Source organism: Cricetulus griseus, chromosome 8, assembly GCF_003668045.3.
Source record: "Cricetulus griseus strain 17A/GY chromosome 8, alternate assembly CriGri-PICRH-1.0, whole genome shotgun sequence".
Classification (NCBI taxonomy): Eukaryota; Metazoa; Chordata; class Mammalia; order Rodentia; family Cricetidae; genus Cricetulus; species Cricetulus griseus.
In genome coordinates, this window is record NC_048601.1 from 13,566,703 (window position 1) to 13,589,701 (window position 22,999).

Here is a 22,999-nt window from a genome sequence, read left to right on the forward strand (position 1 = left end):
CAACCAGAGATGATGAGCACACCTACAATGACATCACTCAGAAACTCAGAAGAGGCAGAACTCGGAGGAGTATAAGTTTGGAGCTAGTCAGCACTACATGGTAAGACTCTCAAAACCAATGAAATTTGATCTGCTAACTTGAAATATACTAAAGTGTGTGTGTGTGTGTGTGTGTGTGTGTGTGTGTGTGTGTGTGTACTCACACACGCTCATTCACCTGTACGCATGTGGAAACCAGAGGTTGACATAAGGTGGTCTTCTTCTACTGGCTTTCACCTTTCATTCTGAGACAGGGCCTCTCACTGAACCTGGAGCTCTATCTATTTAGCTGACCAGTGAGCTCTGGGGATCTGCCCCAGTCTCTGCCCCCAGCTGATGGGACCAAAGACATACATTACTGCACCTAACTTTCTCATGGGTACTGGGAATCTAAACTCAGGTCCTCATGCTTCGACAGAGCCATCTGCCCAGGCTTTTATGTTGAAGTTCCATATCCAGGTTTCATGATATATTTCCTAATACTTATCTGTTTTTATTATATGATTCACCAGAAGAGAGCATTGGATGGCCTAGAAGTGGAGTACAAATGACTATGAACTCCCATGTAGGCACTGGGAATCAAACCTGGGTCCTCTGCAAAACGTAGCAAGTGCTTTTAAACACTAAGCCATCTCTTCAGCTTTTCAAAGCATATTTTTGATGTGTTTCTCTGTGTGGTTTATTTATTTATTTATTTCGTGTGCATTCATATTTTTGCCTGTATGTCTGTGTGAATGTGTCAGATCCCCTGAAACAGGAGCTCTTTATTGGCAGTTATGAGCTGCCATGCAGGTGCTGAGAATTGAACCCGGGTCCTCTGGAAGAGCAGCCAGTGCTCTTAACCACTGAGCCATCTCTTCAGCCCCTCTGTGTAGTTTTTGTTGTTTTGTTTTGTTTTGTTTTTATGTTAGACCAGAGAGGACCAGAAAACTACCAATAAGCCATATTTGTCATGCTAGAGCTAATATGGCAATGTGATACCTTGTATCTACCGGCTCTCCACCATCAAAGACAGCCCTGACCACTCACAAAAAGGATTAATCTTGCCTTCAGTCATTGAGCCCGTGCAGACATGTTCCAGTTAACACAATGGGCTTCTGCAGATATGAATTAGCACAGCCTTTGTGAATCACCGTATACTGTGAAGACACACTTGAGGAGCTGGCCACTTCAACCAAACTATGTAAGTGCCTCATTTCTTAATGTCATAAGCCATTCTTATTTAAGATGATAACAACCTCTTTCTATCTATTAGCTTATGAGATTCCATTTTTGCCTAAGAGGTCTAATTAAAGCAAGGCGAAGCTATATTTAATAACATTCAGTTGCCTGAAATAATTATTAGAGAAATCCTTAAGGTTTTACCAGAAAGTAATTCAATGTCTCAAATTAATGTCAAGTTCCCCAAATCAAACCAGTAAGAAACTTAATGAGGAGGAATAAATGTCACCATTCTCTATATTTTCTCATTTTTTAAAAAAAAAAAGACAGTTACACAATATAGGGAATCAGAATTTGTTTTTATATCCCTAGAGTTATAAACATATGTATCAAAATATTTACAATTATAGTATATGAAATAATCTATTAATGAGGAAGCCAAATACAGTACTAGAATAACCCACCAATGCAATGCAAATTACATGAGACGTAAATGTCACAGAAAAAAAAAAAGTAAAAGACAAGGGAATGCATGGTTCACTTCAATCATAATTCAACTTTTTAACAAAATGTGACTATCTTTTTCTGGCATAACTGTCTATCCTTCTGAACATAAGACAGCCTTGAACAAGTGTATGGTGATCAAATTGTAATTTAAGAGTTTATTATCCCACAGTTTTTCCTTGGCCTGGCAATTTAGTAACCCACCTTCAACATTCCCTTAAACATAATACACATAGAGAGATATATTTAGTAATAGTCCCTTTGCATAAATACCAGCAATTATAGCATAACAACTCCCCTGGTAAAGAAATGTGTGTAAGAAATGGATAAGGCTATCCCTAGGAAAAAGAATGTAGGCAAGATGTCTCAGACTCTTCCTAGGGGTGATCTTCTAAGGGCAATAAAGGAAACAATTTCTAAAAAGAAAGCCCTTTAGGCAGAAATCTGAGATGGCTTAAAATAGCTGCTGTAGACAGAACTCTGCCCACGGAACCAGGTCTATGCCACTACTTCTATAGGTGCATCCTGCTGCCCCAACAATTCAGCTATCATCTGACTGGATTCCCCAAGACTGTCTCGTGTTTTAAAAAGGAACTATCTGCCCATCACCTGGACTTTATATCTCATGGGGTTTAATATTTTTTTCCTGAGATCAGGCACACTGCTCCTATCATGACTGAAATGTAGTATGTTGAATACTCTCTAACCAGTCAGCACCTCCCCACCCCACCCCCAGGGCTGTTCTTTGGTTTAGGTTGGTGTGTGTTTTAATTGGCTTCCAGGATTGCCATCTTCACCTGGAAAACACTGTGGGGAAATTTGTTGAGAGGGGACCACTCCAGCGAGGGTCAAAGCTGCAGTGATCCCTGAACGTCGATGTTCTGTTCTGTTCCCTAGTGCTGATCATCAATAGAGAGAACTTCCCCAAAAGTCTCTAATTCGGAGGAAGCTTGACTGAGTCATATGGTAAGGGGCCGCATGCATCCCTCACCTATTACATTTACAAGAAACGTTGTGTGCACTGGGGGGAGTCCTAAAAAACACGCCCTTGCTGGAGCACTGTGGTGGGTGTGCCCTTTGACCTTACAGCTTGTGGGGCATTTTCATCTTTGGCTCTGAAGAATCCAGAGAAACTCCAGAAAAGCTGCCTTGGCTGTGAGTGAGAGTCCAGCAGAGTCCAGCAGGAGGCCTCCATGAGAGACATCTCGGTGATGTATGACAGAATTTCTGCTGATGTCAGCCTATCTCCCGGGTCCTCCAGGACAGAAACTTCTAGTTCTTGGTTAAGCCATTCCACCAATTTGACTTTATAAACCATCTCTCTATTCTTTTGCCAGAAAGGCCACCAAACAGGGGAAGTGGCTTCCTGGCCACCAAAGGCACTTGGGATCTCAGTTTGGTGTTTGGCTTTAGGTCACAGGACAGTGTGGCCTCCAGGCTTAGCCTTCTCACAAAGAGGCGGTATCTGCTCTGGCCAGGACTTGTACCACTATCAGAGCTTGGTGATAAAGGTTTGGAAGACCTCAGTGTGTGACCCAGCAGTCACCCTCAAGAATTGAACCAGCAGCATGGCAGCTGGTCAGGACCCAGGTGGCATTATGTAACTGAGGACAGATGGAGCCATACTTGGTGGCCAGAGGAGGACTCTCTGGCAGCCTCAAGGAAGCATCAGCATAGTAGCCAATAACATTCTCCCAAGGGCGGGTGCTTGGCAGTAGAGAATCCCACACCCCAGAAATGGTTTGGGTCTGGGCCTCTCCCACTCATCCTTCCCCTTCCCCTCCCCCCTCCCTTCCCTTGGTTATTTCTACACAAGGACTTCTGCTGCCCTCCCAGATTAAGCCGCTTCATCCTCCCCACTCCCACCCCCCCTCCCAGTCCCCATAAGCCTGTTCAGCTCATTTCTTCCTCAGGACCATATAGAGAATGCCAATAATGAAACTGAAGCAGAAGCAAATCCAGGTCAGGATGAAACAGTAGCCTTGGTGGTCGTTAGCGGTAATGTTCACGTCACGGTGGGCATAATGGTGAGTGTAGATAGACACTCCAACCAGGATGCAAAACCCTGCAGGGGGGAAAGGCACTGTCATGGTTGGCACCAAAGTGTGTTTGTTGTTGTTGTTGTTGTTTTTTAAGATCCCATTTCCCTCTAGTTGTTTGTCCCTAAAAGGTCACTCTGTTGGGCTGCCCAGATCCAGGCTTGACGATGTGTTGGTGAATTAGAGATATCTAGGCTCTCGTATCTACACTGGTTTGTGTGTAATAAAGAGTAAATCATGGCGCATCCTCCTTTCCCACTGGACCCTGGTATGTCTGGGTATGGTGTTATGAGAACAGCACAACCTTTTACCAAACTGGGTGTTTGTTGTGTGATATTTTGATTATGTTCTGACAAATAAAGCTTGCTTAGAGTCAGAGGGTGGAGCTAGCCACTAGCTGGCCATAGAGGAAGTCGTAAGAAAGGGTAGAGGTAGGAATGGACTGTGTCTGCCCCACCTGCTTCTCTGATCTTCCGGGTTTTTACCCCGCTATCTGGCTCCCGATGTTTTATTGATAAAGATTAATTAGATGAACACTTCAGGTGTTTCTGGGAAGATGGAAAAGGTGGTGCACCATAATAACTGTACACATCACGGCAGTAGCTGCATCTTTCTGAGGACTCCCATCCTCTCACCCTCTATATAGCAGGTCATCAACAGATGTGCTAATTAATCTGAGGTCTAGTAAAACATTTCTTCCATGGCTAGGGATGTATGTAGTTCAGTAGTCAGGTATTTGTTTAGTCTTTCAAGATCCTGGGTTCAGTCCCCAGCAGTTGAGGGGGGGGGGGGAGCTCCCATGTAAAATAGGCTCTGTCCCGGATACTCACAGCACACCAACATGGTGGACCCTGAGAGGAAGAAGCGGTTCCCCTTCTCCATGGTGAAGAGCTGGAACACGAAGACCACAAGGGAAATTACAGAGAAGATGATGGAGAGGATCATGAAGGCTTGCACTGCCTTGAGAGCATCTGAGAACACAGGGCAGGAAGAGCATTAGACAACCTGAGAGTCTGAACACGGTGGGCTAGGCATGGATGTCTGTGCTCATACCTTCATTGCCATACACCAGGGAGCCACCACAGTTGCCATTGGTACAGTTCTTCCAAAGCCCTACAGAGGATTTTACATCAGATGAAACCATCCAGACCTGAAACCAGAGGAGATGGGAGTTGATTAAGAATTGCTCTTCTGCTTTCAGAAGAACACAGCGTCATGTGTCAGGATCAAATCTTCACCAAGACACCCTATGCAACTGTAAATACAGCAATTTGATCCAAAGTCTGTAGCAATTAGATCCAAAGTCAAAAAGGTTCCGAGACAGAACTGTGGGCCAGAAAAGAAGTCACCTTTGGATTTCATTATTCATGATGTGCGTGCACAAGTGCGCGCGCGCGCACACACACACACACACACACACACACACACACACACACACATACACACACACAGCTGAAGAAAGTTCACCATAGTGATTTAAAATTCTAACATCTAAGGAGCAAAGATTCTGGGTGAGGAAACAAACATTGAGTATGTACAGTACACTTTAAAAGACTCACATTTAAGTACCTAGCTAATAAGGAAAAAAAAAAAGGGTTAAGTCAGGCCTGGTAGCAACTGAGTGTAATTCCAGTACCCTGGAAATAACACAGGAGGCTCAAGGCTTTGAGTCATCTGCTCAGATAGTAAGTTTGAGGCCAATGTAGGCTCCATGAAAATCTGTGTCAAAAGATAAAAACAAAATTGACTCAGCAATTGAGGACATCTACTCCTCTTGCAAAAACACTGGAGTTTGGTTCCCAGCCCCCACACTAGGAGGTTTACAGCCACCTGTAATTCCAGCATCAGGGGCTCCAGTGTCTTCACTTGCACTCATACGTGCACACCCACACTTAAAATTTATATAAATTTTATATAAATTTTATATAAACTTATAAAATATATATATATATTTTAAGAATAAAAATAAATCTTTAAAGAACAAAAAAAAAAAACAAGGGAAAATGTCCAGCTGAAGACAATTAAGAAACAGGAGGGGTACTGGGCAAACAAGAATGAATCTTGATGGCACACGGGACACTTTAGTCTATCCAGAAGGATCAGATATGGACTGTCACAACGTACAAAGTCATTTCATATCAAAATAGTACATCAAGGGCTTCAAGGCAGGGGTATCTAAAACCTCAAGAGTGACCAAAATGTGCATCCCCAAGTTCTCCATCCCTTCTTGCCTGAACAAAAAGAAAAAAAACAAAAAACCCACCTCCTCTCTGAAATAGAAAATAAGCATGGAGTCCTGTCTACATGCGCACATGCTGAAACCAGAAGTCCAAGCGTGCACAATCGCCTGCTGCTCAGCCCCACATGGGGGGCGGGGCTGGCACTGTGTGGATATGAAGCACGTGGGCATCTTATAATACAGTTTGAAGTTTACCACATCGCTGTCCTGCCAGGGTTAGGAGGCAAGATGGGCAGGGATTGTGTCCTCGCTCGTGGTACTTAAACTAGCCTTGTATTCACACCCACTGATGTTTGCAAAGCCCTTCTCTCTGGACTTGAAAACCTACTCACACCTTTCATCCCAGCCCTTGGGAAGCAGAGGTAGGTGGATCTCGAGTTTGAGGCCTGCCAGGTCTACATAGTAAGTTTCAGGGCATCCAGGGTCACACAAAGAAACCCTGTCTCTGAAAACAAAACAAAACAAAACAAACAGAAACTACTCACCCTTTAACCACAGCAAGGACTGTAGCCCATTCTAGAGGCATCATTTGTCTATCTAATGATTGGCTGCCTTGACTTCTGTTTTTGTTTGTTTGCCTGTTTGTTTGTTTTGATTTTTTTGTTTGAAACAGGGTTTCTCTATGTTTCTCTCTTGGCTGTCCTGAAATGCACTACATGGACCAGACCGGCCTCGAACTTACTTAGATCTTGCCTCTCAAGGACTGGTATTAAAAGCTTGGGCCACCACACCCAGCAAAATGTGGGTGTCCTCAAACTCATGAACCCCTTGCCTCCGCTTCTTCCAAGCAAATCTTACTGTCACTTAGTCACTTTACTTACTAGTCCAAGAAGCTGGCTCATTTTGCCTTCGAGGACAATACAGGCAAAGTGGGAGCTGAAAATAACCACTAGAGGTCAGAGTAGTCCCGGGTTGGGAGAGTAAAGACCAGTGATCTCCGTATGATCATTTTGTTATTCAGTTCACCGGGAACCGAGTTAGTAAATCCTGCCAAATTCCATGTCACACACCGATTTCCACCCAAAACTTAAATTTGTCAACCTAATGACCAAAACAGTGTTCTTTTTCTCTCACAGTCATCTACCCGCTAATCACAGATTTCTGCAGGAATGAGGTTACCTTTGCCAGCTCTCCTCAGGATACACATTTTCCTCCACTTCCCTTGTTTCTCTAGGCGGAGCCCCACCACCTACTCGCCCTCCAAAGGCATTTCAATCTCCACCTTTGGTAGAGAGGATCCTTCTAGAAGCTGAAGGTCCTCCTTGTGCTTCCCACCTCCCAACCACCCTAGAATCACTCACAGACACTTGCTTTTTACACTTTGGGTATTTCTTTGTTTGATGTAGAAGTATGTGTTTGATCTCCTTCCCCCACAGCTAAGCTAGATGTTCTCTACACTGTGAGCTAACACGAACACACACACACACACCCATTTTTCTTAACACTTTGCAGAACTATTCCAAAGATCCTTCCATGGATGGATGAACGAGCGGCTATGACTCACGTTGGAGATGGTGGAGACAAACAGCATGATCGCAGTGGCGATGTGGACCACGAAGATACCAGCAAGTAACACCAACATCTTGGCTTTTTGGTGACTCGGGAGCTGAGAGTTCTGAAAACAGAAGACAAGGGAGACCGAAAGGTTACGTTCGTGCTAAGTAAAACAAAGCCCACCTTTTCACTTCGTGGGCTCTCCTGTTAACATGAGACAGGTGTGACAATTTTTAAAATTCAAAATTGCGTCAAAAATTCCTAAAAGGAGCCTTTCACCTAACCGGGTTGATAACCCTGACAGCCTCATCATCTACGTAGAGACGTGCACTTGTTTTGTTCCCACATGTTTATAGATTCACTTCTTTAATATATTATCTATCCCCCCCACACACTTTTTAAAAAAAGGAGTATTGTATTTTTATAACAGCTGCTAATGCTTTATTTGTGATTTAGAGGCCAAAAGTAGGGCTTTGAATTTTGAGAGGGATTCTTCATCTCTGGAGCTCTGCAGAAGCATCATACAATTCCAGTTTGCCTAAAGAGAGCACCCATGCTCCCAGCAAAATGCTCACCCAGCAGTTTGAAACAATGTGTTCTGCAGAACAAGCCGCAGTTACACAATGGCCATAGAGTAAATCGACTACTAATTTGGTCCCGGATGAGAGGTAAAATGGAAGAGATACTACTTCTGTTATTACCATGCTCTGTGGCATCCAATATTATGACAACCTAATGGTCCAATCACTTTCTGATTTAGCACACCAGACTAATATTTGCAACACCTGAGCCTTTGGCCCTGCGTGCCTTTTGGCAGGGATGCTGTCTAGTGGGGTTTAGGGCAGTGTTAGATTTCCTATGGCTCAACGTGACGGCTCTGGGGCTTCGGAAGCATAAAGCCTGAGATAACACCAGATGTGCCCTTTCCTAGAGTGTATTGTTTGAGCAACCTCAGTCACTCAGGACCCAGCCCAGAAGACAAACAGATGCATAAATCACCGTTCGGAGGAACAGGAACTAATATAAATTAACAATGTGTGTGGGTAAACAAAAGTCCTCAGCCATAATTTCAGCAGAGACCACTAATCGTAAAAACTAGGACCTGAAGGAAGTGTGGGGGAGCACACGGAGGACCTGTGTCAGCTGCATGCCTGTGTCTTGTCCCTGACAGTTAGCGGCAGAGCCAGCCCAGGGAGACATCAAAAGGAAAGGACTGGAGGTTAGTCACCCTCTAGGCAGGGAGTGTGTGCGTGCCTGCGGGTGCCGCAGCCTAGGAGGGGAGGGCGGCTTGTAGCCTGCAATTGCTTTGCTTCCCCCTCTCACTCCACCTGATTTAATTGACGCTTTGAGTGTGCTTTAAGCCACTTTCATGCTGCACTGGGTATTTATTAGAACACCGATACTATCATTATCCTGACATTTCAGGTGTCTTTTATCTCCTCTCGCTTTCTCATTTGGGCTCTCAGAATCAAACGGGATCTACTGCACACCTGGGTTGTTGGCTCTTTGTGGCCACTGGCTTCCGCTCTAGGAAGACCTTTCCCTGCTGGCTACTTCCCTCTTGTTTGGGATGGGGGTGGGGTGGGGGGCTGAGGAAGAGAAAGAATGTTTCTGATTTAACTCTGAATGACAAAGTTGATGGCACTTCCCTGCTGACTCTGGGGTGAGACTGGCCCTTTCTCCCGTCTAAATCCCCTCTCCTAATGTTCACTGTGGCTTTAAAGGAGCTCTTGCAAACCTCCACAACTTCCAAGCATGGAGGAAAGGTTTTCCATTTTGTTTTGTTTGGTTTTTTGTTTTTCAGCTGGAGGTTGTTAGAATCATTCCAAGTGCCTTGATCTCTGCCTCAGTTTCCTCATAGATGGGGGTGCGGGTAAGATGCGGATTATACCCAGAAGTGTGAGGATTCAACTGGATTATGGAAAGTGAAACACCTGAAACATCTGTCCCGTGGCGGGTACTAAAACAGGGTTGCAGGATTGCTGTTCTTGTTACTGCTTTTCTTTTATGAAGCACAACAGCTGTTGCCAATCCAATCCAATCCAGCTACTCAATCACAGGCAGAACCATGGCAAGCACAAGGAATAAGACGTGGCGGGCTATCTTACCAGGCAGCATATGGCTAGAATCATTTTGGTCCTCGGAAACTGTCACTTTTATCTAATCCTTGCCCCTGGAGTGGGGAAAACACTAAGAACACACCCTCCAGAGTCAGCAGAGAAAGCTAGCACTTCTGGGCCCATTCCTCTGACATACCCTCTGTCCCAGGCATGCCCCTCCAGAATGAAGCCGGCTCAAGGCAGGAAATTACGATAATTACATAATGGGTACTTGAGTTCAACCCTCCTCGACCCTTTAATGATCCTCTTGTTCCTTTTGTTTATAATTTACAAATAGCCTCCTTATAGTGAGAAGCAGTGGAGGAGCCAAGAACGGAATAGAATCCACCAAGTGTGGTCTCTTTAAAGAGTTGCCTGACAGGCGGGTGGAATTTGGGAGCCTTTCTGTCTCCTTGGATGCCCTGGGATCCCATCCAGAGTCCATCTTGTTTCATCCAGTGACCCCCCTCATCATGTCCTAGAAGCAGGTCCTCTCCCAGCCACTCCGGCTCCCTTCTTAGCTCGGCACAGGCCCTAGTTCTTGCCCCCTGTCTACTGTGGTCCTCTCCCAGCCCCTCCGGCTCCCTTCTTAGCTCGGCACAGGCCCTAGTTCTTGCCCCCTGTCTACTGTCAAGTAGAAGAGCAGGAGAGGGGAATCAAACTGAAAAACAACTCCTGCGACTGGGGTAGAGGGTGCAGTGTCTTTTCCCTAGGGCAAGGGAGCAAAGCAGCTCAGATCACTGAGTGTTCTTGATGAACGGGATACTGTTCTCCCTGCTGCTGTGTCCAGCTGCCGTGGAGGCTGTTCAGGTGGAGTTACTGCATAGTACACATAACTTCATCTTTTCACTCTCCCAAATTTGTCAGCTTTCACCAGGGATATCCATTGTCCGCTTTGAGGGGCTTCTTTTTTTTGTTTGGTTGGTTTTTGTTTTTTGAGACAAGAGTTTCTTTGTGTAGCCCCTGCCTGTCCTAGAACTTGCTTTGTGGACCAGACTGGCCTGGAACTCACAGAATTTCTCAGGAGCAACTGCCTCCAGAGCATTGAGACTAAAGGTGTGTGCCGCCATGCCTGGCGCTTCCATTATTTTAAACACCTGCCTTCCAAAATACTTAGAAATACAATGGAACCTTTTATGAAATTCCTGTCTTGGATCACCCATGGTTACCCAGCCTCTGTATTATAGAGCCTACCCCTTGTCCCCTCAATCAAGGACAGTAATTCTCAACATGTGGGTCTTGACCCTTTGGGAGTCAAACGACCCTTTCATAGGAGTTGCATATCAGATATTTACATTACAATTCATAATGGTAGCAAAATTCCAGTTATGAAATAGCAGCACACGTTATTTTATGGTTGGGGGTCACCACAGCGTGAAGAACTGTATTACAGGGTCACAGCACTGGGAAGGTTGAGCCACTGATCTAGGAAGGTAAAACTTCAAGGTCTTTATGGAAAACTACCAGTGGGGGCTGATGAGCAGGTGTCTGAGAACCTAGCAAACAGCAAAGTCCATGCTCTTGAGACTTCCACCCACCATGGTCTTTCGTAACTTGTCCATTGACTCATTCCTTGTTCAAAAAATAAGACCATTTCTGGACTCAGAATGTACCTTGCTAAGACAGCACTCGCCTAGCATGTTCAGAGGCCTGGAATTGGTTCTCGGCACCACCCACCACCAAAACCAAAAGCCAACAAACAGAGCTATTAGAAGCATTTAGACAATTTTGAAAGCAGAGACTGTTACAGCTTCTGTCTCACTGAAGCAATACTGGAATTCTCCCTCCCATTTCTCCAAAATGCTGTGGTTGGCATTCTCCTCTGGAGGACACATTCCTCATCCTCGATGGATGGACCAACCCCAGAAGCAAGAGAACACAGCACCACAGCTCTGAATGATCCATGGTGTGTCATCTGTTGCTGGGGACTCTCATACCAAGAATGTGACTCCTCGTGGTGTTTTTATGCTCCCCAGCATGGGCCACCACATCTGGTCAATTCACAATGTTTGAAAGGTGAATTGTGTGGTGGCTTATGTGGACGCCAAGAACACTTTTCTTACACCTTCCCTCCCATAGGTACAGCAGTCTCCCCATCTGCACCGTGTGATTGGCATGGGTGTGGTCAGGGCCGAGAGAAACTGAGAAACAAACAAAATACATGAAGGGCCTCACTAGAAAGAAGTAACTATCAGAAAACTAGGGATCAAAGACTTGGAGCCAAGTGTAGCTGGAAATCGCTAGGTAGTCCAAACTAGCCTCAAACTTGTGGCAGTCCTCCTTCCTTTGTGTTGAGCTACCAATCTGAGTGTACAGAGCTCTACAGCTCACTTGAGACCGGCTGAGCCTCTTGCCAATGAAATGGTCTCCATGGATAGCAAGATGGTACGATGCTTCCTGAGACCATGTCTGCAGATCTGGCTGACTGAAACCAGTTTAGTTATTTCTTGGGGGTGGGGTGTCTAAGAGTCTAAGACTGTGAGCCCGAAGCCTCACAGTCAGGTGTATTATCTTGTAGGGGGTCCTAGTACCCCTGATCCCTTTGTCAGAATCCTAGCCTGGATGCTGGCCTCAGCCCCTCCCATGACACTCTCTCTCAACTGCCCCTCTCCGTGCATTCTCTGTACTGGTATTGGGTTATCCGAGCATGTCCCTCCTCAACCTACAAACCTCCATACTTCCACAGCTGGGACAAGCACCAGTCCCCAAGAAATGAGACTCCAGACAGCAGCCCATGGAATCCTGGGAATTTGACTTCCAGAAGTGAGATGCTTTTATGTCCTTCCCCGTGTAATTGCCTATTAATTTTTCACACCCAAGCTCAAATTCTGCCTCCTCCTTCTTTCCATAGGTCTGAAGCTTTTTTTTTTTTTTTAAATCCCACTCCTGTTAGTGTTATAGCCCTTATTCAGTCCTAATAAAGGCACTAATAGCAGCCTTCCTGATGACAGAACTCTTTATGGACATGTTTGGCTCCCCCACCCTGAGGAGCCTGAGTTCATAAGGGCAGAGTCTATGACAGGTACCGGATAAACCTCATTAATGAACAAATAAATGCACTAAGCAGAGAAATGTTTTCTTCAAAATGGAAAAATGACAGCAAAGCGACTGAAGGCCTTATAAGGGATACAGATGTCTCCCTTCTTTTTTTAGTTTTTAGTTTATATTTTATGTGGGTGTTTTGCCTGAATGTATGTCTGTGTACCATAAGCATGTGTGGTACCAGCGGAGGCCAGAAAATGGCACCAGATCCCCTGGAGTTACAAACAATTGTGAGCCACCAGCTTAGTGGGTGCTGGGAATTGAACCCAGGTCCCTTAGAAAAGCACCCAGTGTGTAAGAAGGGACTGTGAGAGCCCATCCCACGTGAAGGGATCACTCTTGGCCTGGACACATGGAGGAGGGTCTAGGCCCAGCCCAGGATGATGTGGTAGACTTTGGGGAGCCCCTATCGAGGGCCCTACCAAAAGAGAAAAACACCCAGTGCTCTTCATCACAGAGCCATCTCTCCAGAGAGTCCCTCTTTCTTTTCATGAAACATATACTTTAGTCCTCTGTCATTTTTGGAAATTATTTGGCATATCACTACAAGTATGGGTTGGGCATCTTATTGTATACAAACTTCCTATTATTTATTTCCATCTAACTTTTGTAACTACATTTTGTAAGTACAGAACTTCCAGGCTAAGAGAGGCCTTTAAAATTGTTTCCAAAACCAACAAACTCATGTACAAACTCAACCTGAAGAACTATACAAATCACACTTAAACTTTTCCTGTCCTGGGGAACTACCTATCAAGACCCTATTAAAAAAGTCCTTCCAACAGTACATACAGCCCATGGAATTCAGTTATAACTCAACTGGCAAAAATGAGTGCTTGCCTAATCCAGGCGTAGTGGTACACACCTTGAATTCTAGCTTTTGGGAGCCAGAAACAGATAGATCTCTGTGAGTTCAAGGCCAACCTGGTCTACATCGTGAGTTCCAGGATAGTCAGAGCTACATAGTGAGACCCTGTCTCAACAAACACACAAAAAGAGTGCTTGCCTGGCATTCAGGAAGCCCTTGGTTCAATTCCCAGTGTCCACATGTGCAACCCCAGCATTTGGGAAATAGAGGTAGGAGGCTCAGCTACCCAAAGCAGCTACATTGTAGTTTCAAGGTAAGCCTGGGCTGCATGAAACACACACAGAGAGAGAAAGAGAGAGACAGAGACAGAGACAGAGAGACAGAGAATGCAAGGCACAGCCCAGTCCTGAGATTATTCTGTTCCTAGAGGCTCCTTAGCCTTTCCATTGGCCAATGCTGTTCTAACAATGAAATTCCCATCTCCTGCTGGCTAAATGCAAAGGTGAAAGCTTTCTCACCATCTGATCAAAGACCTGGCACTTCCTGCAAGGCAGGAGGGAAGATTAAGCTGCTCTGACAGGGGTTGGGTCACGTGGCCTTCATGAGTCAGCCCTGACTGTGCACATCTTCCTCAATGTGACATCTGAAATGAAACTGAGGCTACCTGGTTTCCTAAGGACACTGCAGGGTAGCGTGGAAGTCTTTCTGCCCTCCTCCATGTCGAGACCATTCTTGCTGTGGTTTGGGTTCGGATGTGTTTGTATTCCCATTGAGGATCATTTTAGTTGGCAAAATAGATGTCCATGGGACATAAAAGCAAACAAAAAAGGAAGCTCTGCCCTGGGGGAGCAGTGTGGAGGATGTGTCTGGAGGAGGGAGAGGCTGGGATTAAAGGCGAACTGAGTGGATGGGACCTTGGATGAGCTTTCCTGGCCATTGTTATTGTTGTTTTATGTCATGTGTACTTTTCCATCCTCAGCATTGTTTTTACATACAGATGGAAAGGGAGGCATGCATCACTGTGTGGGAAACAGGGTGCAGGGATCCTAAAGCAGGACCAAGGCTTCCTGCTTCTGGTATGGGACGTTCAGAGTGGAAAGAAAACACCGCAGGTTGCCCTTGGCTTTCTGTGTCTCACACTAGGGCTGGTGCTTCAAGTACTGATAGATTCTGTGGCCATCAGCAACTGAGCAGTGAAAGAAACAGGGAACTGTATGATTCAGGGAAATAGCTGCTTCTTCGTGGTCTGGGAGCAAAGGGGACTACCATCTACAAAGGCAACCCTTGATAAATAGTGCAGTCTCTTCGGGGTGAATATAGCCTTATGGACTGTCACACATAGTTAGGATATAGAGCCAAAGAGTACACTTGAAGGGGAAAAAAAGTCATGTTAGAAGGAAGGAGTAGAGGGAAGGAAAGACAGAGAAAGAGAGAAAGAAAGGAAGAGAAGGGACAGAAAGGAAAAAAGACATGGAAAAGAACAGAAGGGGAAAGCGGGAAGGAAAAAGAGAGAAAGCGGGAAGAAAAATATCAGAAAGCAAAGAAAGACAGAGGAAGAGAGGGAGGGATGGGAGGGGGAGAAAGAGCTCCAATTAGAAAGGGAGGCCAATTCCAACAAACATTCCATCTGACTAATGACCAGAGCTGAAAGATTTTGCCAAACCTGTCTGCTTGGTGGAATCTAGGGAGGCAGAGTCCCAAGTGATAAAGAACACAGACTCTAAGTTCTATTTTTTTAAGGGTCACACATAGAGCTCATGGGGTTAGCATAAGTGCTGAAGGGTCTGTGCCTAACGCAGAGCAAACAATATGTTGTAAGTCATATTTATTCATTAGTGTAACATGAAAGGCTCAGGCCAGTGAGGTGGTCTTATGGCTTCTCTGAAGCCTGGGAGCCCGAACTATGCAAAGGCAAGCAGATGGCATGAACATTGTTTTTGCAGATGCATCCACAGAGATACTCATGCTGCCCCCACCCCCACCCCGTCTCTCCCTTGTTTCCGCTTGTCTTCCATTATGTCCATGGAGTGGGTGGATCTGAACAACATCTGCAAAGCCCCAAGACAGACCTGGGCTGAGGCCTGGGTTCACCCACACCCTCTGACTGCAGCTGGCCAGTGCTGGGGAGGATGTCCCCTGGGTGAGGACAGAAGCTTCCGTTGCCTTCTGCTCTTGACAAAGGAGAAGTATTCCTGCAGCCAGACTGTCTTCCAGGGAGATGTTGCCAAGATAATAACTAGGGTTTGGTAAGACAAATCAAGGTGTGGCTGGGCCCTGGAGGCTTCTAGGTGCGTCTGACGGCAGATGGCAGTAACATGCGTCAACCAGCAAAGCCTGAGAGAGCAGGAGGGCTACCCAAATATGTTGGGTAAGCCGCTGGCTTGGGTCAGTTTCAGAGGAGTTGGCTCAACTTGGAGTTGAGAAGTATTGGGGGTCTTTTGGTCATGACCTTTGACCCCACCTCCTAGGTAACGTAGTTAGAACGAAGCCACTATCTTGTGTCTCCACTCCAGCTTGGTTTTCTATCTTTTATCTGAGAGGGTGTGTGTGTGTGTGTGTGTGTGTGTGTGTGTGTGTGTGTGTGTGTGTGTTGTTGTTGTTGTGTTGTTGTTGTTGTTGCTGTTGTCAACTGTTTATAAGATGGGCTTAAAGCTCAAGATTCAGCTAGACTGACTGACTGTGAGCACCAGGGATCCTCCTGTTTCTTTTTCCCCAAAATTGAGATTACAAATCCAAGCCACCACACCCGGCTATTCATGTGGGTGGGCCCTGGGAATCAAACTCAGATCCTCTTGTTTGCATGATGAGCTCCTAATCATTGAGCTGTCTCCCCAGCCCCTTCTTTGATTTTTTTTTTTTTTCTTTTTGAAATAGAATCACTACGTAGTCCTGGCTAGCCTTTAACTCACAGCAGTCCTCCTGCCTCAGCCCTCCTGTGTTTGGGACTAAAGATATGTGGCACCACGCCCAGCTCTTGTCTGAGGGTTCCACAATTACTAGTGGCTCTGTTCCTCCCACTATGTTTGAGGGACAGGCCCTCATAACAGTGCCAACGGTGCATACAAAGGATCTTACAAAGGCCAATGCTTCTTCTTGCCACACTGCTTTCTAAGGCGTAAGCTGTATAGGCAGCTGGCCCTGTCAAACCCCTCACTGACAGCGCTGAGACTGGTTTCCATCTTCAAGCATGGGCCACACCCTCAGCACTGGCAGGGTCCCCTCCCTGTGGAAACTCAGCGAGCAGCTATGAGCAAAGGGAAGCTCCTGGGCTCAGCTGTGGAGCTTTGTGGACATTGTAATTTAGCAAAACTTTCTCCCCTTCCCTTCTCTCAGACCCCAAGGGATAGAGCTTGGGTTTCTGAAAGCAGAGGTGTGAGATCAAGGCCCCCACTGGACTCTCATCTCTCCTCTGACCCTTCCGAATGGAGAAACACGGAACGCCACCCATGAAACCCAATGGCCCCAAGTGTGCAGCAACCAAGCCAAAACTAGGAGGAAAAGATCTTTATGGGGGACAAAACTCAGAATTTTAATCCAAGGGCTATCCTGAGACAGTGAGTGTGGGCGGCTGTCGAGAGGAGGAGTCAGAAGTAGGAACAGCCTTGCTGTGTCTCCCTGGCCCGTTTCCTTTCTGTCTTTCTCTGACCACTTGGCTCTTTCTAGGCTTTTCTGTTTGCCTCATCCCCAAACACAGCCATCTGCCCACTCCCTCTGACTCCCGTTGGCTTCTCTAACCTTCCCTTTCCTCCCAGTGTGTCCCCTTCTGCTCCACCCACACCTGCAAGCCACGCCTGCACCTGTTGTCCCTCCTTAGGAAGAGGGCTGAGTCTTACTCAGGACCAGGTCCGGTTCTGAGCCTGACTTTGCTCCTAGTAAACTGTTTTTCTCACAGGCCCCTCCCAAAATGGTACCCTTTGTTTCATAAACCAATCGAACCTCTTCCTTCTTTCCACGAGCTGGGTGGTGATGTCCAGAGCTATCTCAGGTGAGTTCTTTGAATACTGTGCCCAGGGACTCTTGGATCAGGAAGGGCAGCACAAACCACCCACTCCTTCTCCCTCCCTCCCTCCCTTTCTCCAGTGCTTTCAAATGAATGCAGAGTCACGCACATGCTAGGCCAGCACACTGCAAGCAGACAGAATCTCTAGCCCCTCGTTTCATTACATTAACTTGTCTGGATTAAGTTAGCCATTAGTGTGAACTCAAGGAATTTCTTAAAATAGAAGGTGTGGGTTCTTAGATTTTTCAGAGCCTTGGGTGTCTTGGTGGCCCAGCTGTTTCTTCCTCATTTCTTAGTGACTTGTTTCTGATCACAGAGAAGATGAAAGGCAAGACCACAGCCCCTTCTATCTACTCGGCCATCTCATCCCCTCCTGACAACGATGGACACAAACAATTCCAGCATGTACCAACAATGCTGTATTGTAACTGCCTGTTTGGCAGAAGACTCCACAGAAGAGACTCGGCAAAGTCCAAATCAGCCCAGCTACCTATGGCCAGGAGTACTGGCAATAAGGAGTCTCTTCAGCTCCTGAGAAAGGCTCTGTCCACAACAGGGAAGAAAACATTGACTCCTGATGTTTTGCTTAAAAGGAAGATTCTGAAGCAATAGAGTCAGAATTTGTATTTTTCTCTTTCTCCTTCAGTGTCAGGGACCCCACCCCACCCCATTAAACCCTTCCCATTCGAGGGAAGGGTTCACAAGTCAGGGTACCAGGGACAGAAGTGTCAGAGTCTTCTTGGGACTTATGTTTAGAAAATGGGGTTAGAAATCCCAGGCCTAGGTCCTAAATGGACCCATGTGGATTCTTTGATTCAGGAAGAACAAGGAAGCCCAGAAATTCAGGGTCACTGGAGAAGAGTATACCAAAAGCAGGACTTAGGTCCAGAAAATTCTAGTTCCACGGTAATCAAGAATTACAGCCCTTCAAGGAGTGGATATTCAGATGGCTGGCAGTAGACAGAGGCTCCTTTGATTGGCAGACTGTCGCCACGCCAGGTTATAAGAGTGTGCAGGTATACAATACAGCACAGGCACTGTGGATCAAATCAGGGACAATCCCCCAAAAGCTGGTGGAAGCTGTACTTCAGGAATCAGGCTGATGTAACTATGACCCAGTGGGTAGTAGCATTGGGTATGTCACTCCACGTTTGTGTAAGAGTCCCAAAGGCCTCTGAGAGCATGGTCAGGTAGCTACAAATACAGACATAGTAAATTACAGAAAAGACCATAGCCATGTGCTTAGAAAATGAAAGAGCTTATAATCAGTAGTGTCAGAATGATTTGACTAGGTGGATAATTTTAATATTTCAAAATGTTTTTTCTGCCAGCAGTTAGTGGTATACACTATAACCCCAGCATTCTGGGTAGTTGAGGAAGAAAGATGGAGAAAGTTCTAGGCCCTAGCCTGACACTCATAGAGAGATCCTGCCTCACAAAGCCAAAAGAGCTGAGCATGGTAGCATATGACTTTAATCTCAGCACTCAGGAAGCAGAAGTAAGTAGATCTCTGTAACTTCAATGCCAGCCAGGTCTACAGAGCAAGTTCCAGGACAGCCAGGGCCACATAGTGAGACCCTGTGTTTAAAAAAATAAAGAAAAGGGGGAGGATGGGTGGGAGAAGGGAACTGGGATTGTCATGTAAAACAGTCCTGTTTCTAATTCAAATAAAAAAGTTGGGAAAAAAAGAAAAGAAAAGAAAAGAAAAGGGGCTGGAGAGATGGCTCAGTGGTTAAGAACACAGGCTGCTCTTCCAGAAGACCTGGGTTCAACTCCCAGCACCCACATGGCGGCTCACAACTGTCTATAACTCCTGTTCCAGGGAATCCGACACCTTCACACAGACATATATGAAGGCAAAACACCAATACACATAAAAATAAATAAATAAATAAATGAAAGAATAAAGAACGATAGTGTGGGTGATGTCACTCCACCAAGTCAGACTAATTAAACATTAAATAAAGATGAAGTATCCAGAGGAACAGGAGTGTGGCTCATTGGGTGGGGCAGCGACAAAACTAGAGTTGAAAAAAAAAAATTTTCCCCCACCCTGGGTCATTTCAGGCTCAAAAAACAAGAACTTTCAGGGAAGCCATTTGTGCTGAGTTTCAGAAACTCTGTGGGATGTGATTTGCTGTCCAGCAGAGAAGGGTGGGTGTTGGTGTACACTATCAGGCACGTACGCTCTGCATGCCCCCTCTGTGGTGTCCTGGGGAGCTACAAGCCATGGGCCATGATGACGTAAAAGTTAGATTTCTGCATACAGTAAGAGAATGAGATTGCCTTCCCGTTTCTGTTGTTTTGTTTTTGAGACAAAGTTTCACTATGTACTCAGGTTGGCCCCGGATTGGCTTTGAACCCTTAGCAAATCTCCTGCCTCAGCTCCCTGAGTCCTTGGATTACAGGTGTGAACTACCATGCTTAACTTCCAAATTTAAGATTCTATGAAAGCAATGAAGAATAGAAAGGAATGGATCTAAGTCATCTTGTGTCATTTCCCTTGGCCACATCCCAGGTGGGGACCCCTTCCAGTCCCGTGGAGGCTTCAGAAAGTCAGTTTTGCCTCCACGGAAATGTGCTCGGCTTCCCAAAGCGCCTTCCCAAAGCCACCTAGAAACAGGCAAGAGGCCCTGCATTCCCGCCAGCCTCCATGGAGTCCTTCCTCGGGGCTGGAGACTGGCCTAATCTTGTCTCCAGAGGAGAGCAAAGGCGGGTGAGGAAGCCAGCCAACCTTTCTCAAGGTCTGGGGACAGAGGCCTGTAGTCTGGCAGCGGGCTGCCCCTGACTTCTGGCCATTACAAGCGTCTTAGGACATGATCTGATCCAGCTGGACCTTGATGGCCTTCTGCCAACTCCCGGGACAGTTTAGTAGCCTGGAGCAATGTAAAATCTGGGGGCTCTCCGACGGGGGCGCCAGACCGGATGTCCAGCAGCCCCGGACAGGGCTTTGCCTCCGCCCTGTTCTGCAGGCGCTGGGTGAAACTGGAGCCGCCTGAGGGTGGGAAGCCCGGGCGGGTGGGAGGGGGAGGCGGGGGAGGGGAGCAGGGTGGGGGTTGTCAACAGCCTCCTTTCCAGGATGGCCCAAGACTTAGAGCCTAGAAAAGCTCACCGCCCAGGGACTCTCCCACTACTTGGAGGGAAAACAGCAGGAGTTCAAGCAGAGATTTTTTTTTTTTTTTAACGAAATCGTACTCCAACTCCACTGGGGTGGGGGTGGGGGCACAAAGCATTATATTCTCATTTATCAAGGGACAATGGGATTTAAGACAGCTCCAGAGGCCGTCCGTTTGGTGGCCGTTTAACACACACACACACACACACACACACACACACACACACACACACTCTCTCTCTCTCTCTCTCTTCTCTTTTGCCGACTTATCCAGTCAGGGCTGCCCAGTTTCCACCAGATCAGAGCTACACACAACCGTGTTCAATCTTCACAGGAAACTGCGGCTTCGGACTGAACAACGGCTTCCCTCGTTCACACCCATGCAGTCTGGAAGTAATAAACGTTGGAAGCAAAAGCGGTTGTTCCCCAGGTCTTGAGAAGCCGTCCTGGCGCTCACTCATCACTCCCACCTTGGGGGGGAGGGGGAGCTATACAAAGACTTTTGGCCACTCATGCACACAGACTGGTTTCTTTTAAATTCTCTCTTCCAACCAGCGACCTGCGCTTCTGAAGAAAAAGGCGCCGCGCTTCACAGGCAAGCTGAATCCTGTCACTCTCCTCACTCTTGTTTACGAGAGAGGGGAAAAAAAAAACCCACATCTGTGTTGAAATGAACCACACCTCCACAGACATTCAAAAAAGCTAATAAAAACAAAAGCAAACAGAGCCGGGTGCCTTGGTTCATTTTGCGTTTAGCACGTGGGTTTGTAGTTAGGCAGTATTTGGGGCAAAAGTAATAAGCTAGATACCCCCATACGACCACTGCTGGAAAATTCCACGTCCACTCAGAAAATTCTTTAACCGATTCTGATAAATCTTTGTAGTTGGCTCTGAAACGCAGCTGGCTGGGGTGGAAGCCAAAGCCATTCAACGGCTTTACAGGAATGCCAGAAGTCGCCCAGCCCCACCCTCTCCCGAGCTGCCTTCTTCCCCTGCCTCCACATCTGGCCAAGGGTTCCGGAATCCACGCCAGCCTTCCCGTCCCACCAAAATCAACCCCTCCCAAGTTTTATTTGAAACACCCTTTGCCTCTGTTTCCCTAACGGTTTTTCTTTAAACAAACCAATCCCCTCTTCCCATCCTGTTGGAGGGGTGGGGGTGCGGGGGAGAAAGGAAGAAATAAAATACTTAAACAGACACGAACAGACAAGAAGGGGCGGTAAAAATGCAATAGCAAAAACTAACTGAAACCCAGGTATTTATCCAAAACCACCCCAACGCCTAAAACACTAACAAACAACCTACAAAGCAAAGGAAACTTGCTTTTCAGAGATTACCTATTGCATCTAACCTTCGTTGAAAGAAAAAGGAAAAAAAAAGGGAGAGTAAAGTGTACTCATAAGACACCATCCTTCTAAATTTCACCTCAAAGCAATTTAAAGCAAAATGGAAGGTCTGGGGACATCTTTCAAGCTTGCTTTTCGTGCATTTTGAAAGCACGTAGAGTTTCCTCCACGAAGAACATTGCACTCAGGTTGTTCCAAAGTCCCTGTCCCTTCCACATCCTCAGAGCAAGAATCCAGATAGCAGCAAGAGAACGTGATGACCCAGCTTCCCTCACTACTTTGAGCTGGAAGTTTCAAGGACTCTGTTCTTTGAAAGCTGTAGAAGGCTAGCAGAGAAACTAAGAGAACAAACGGCTTCACAGCCCTTAGCCAGGGAAAGGACGGAGCCGGGCCTGCAGAGTTTCCCCAGTGTGGGAGCGGTCCTACCTGGAGTGTCAGGCGACTGAGGCGGATGCCCTGAGTGGTGGTGGAGAGGCTGCTGGTCCGGTCCGCTCTTCGGGAGGTATGTAGCCACAGTGAGGGGAGGGACCTGCCTCCCGAGGTTATAAGTTTCCTGGGCTGGTGTGCTGGGGTGTGTGATGGGCGGTTTCTTTTCCCTCTGTTTTAAAGGAGTTTCTATGAATCAGTCTGGATTAAAAAAAAAAAAAAAGTTGGTGAGCTACGCCCTGCTAAGTTGGCAGTCAGTCAGAAGCGGCTGGGAGTGAGCCATCAATTCAAAGAACCCTGTTGAAGCTCCCTCTGAGTCAGACACAGAGACCACAGTGGAAAAAAAGGAGTGACATTGCTTCCAATGAGTAATAGGAGTCACACAAATAGATCTGTTTACTGAAGCCCATTTCTGCTCCCCAGAAAGGAGACTTGGTTGCCACGGACATAGCAAAACACAGGTTAGGGTCACGAGGAGAAGGGGCGGGGGTAGGGACAGCCCTGTGTTCGTTAAAACCCCAGCTAATCGTCAGACAGGATTCCCTTCTTCGTCCCCCATCACACATGCCAGCAACCGCTCGTCACCAGGAATTATCCCGTGCATTTCTCATTGGCTTCCCTGCCTGACCCTCTCGCCCTGACCTGTGGGAGGCAGTGGGAAGAGGCCCACCGACATGACGTAGAACA

At 46.6% G+C, this 22,999-nt stretch overlaps 1 protein-coding gene across 1 annotated transcript; it reads right to left on the reverse strand.

Moving 5' to 3' along the window:
* Positions 1–1,540: 1,540 nt before the first annotated feature.
* Positions 1,541–22,475, reverse strand: Emp1 (epithelial membrane protein 1). The gene is made up of 5 exons (XM_027429899.1): positions 22,313–22,475; positions 7,487–7,597; positions 4,797–4,893; positions 4,574–4,714; positions 1,541–3,769 (listed from the first exon to the last, which is right to left on the reverse strand). Exons 2-5 carry the CDS (start codon positions 7,562–7,564, stop codon positions 3,603–3,605), a joined length of 483 nt encoding a protein of 160 aa, XP_027285700.1. The 5' UTR covers positions 7,565–7,597; positions 22,313–22,475; the 3' UTR covers positions 1,541–3,602.
* Between the last annotated feature and the right edge of the window lie 524 nt (positions 22,476–22,999).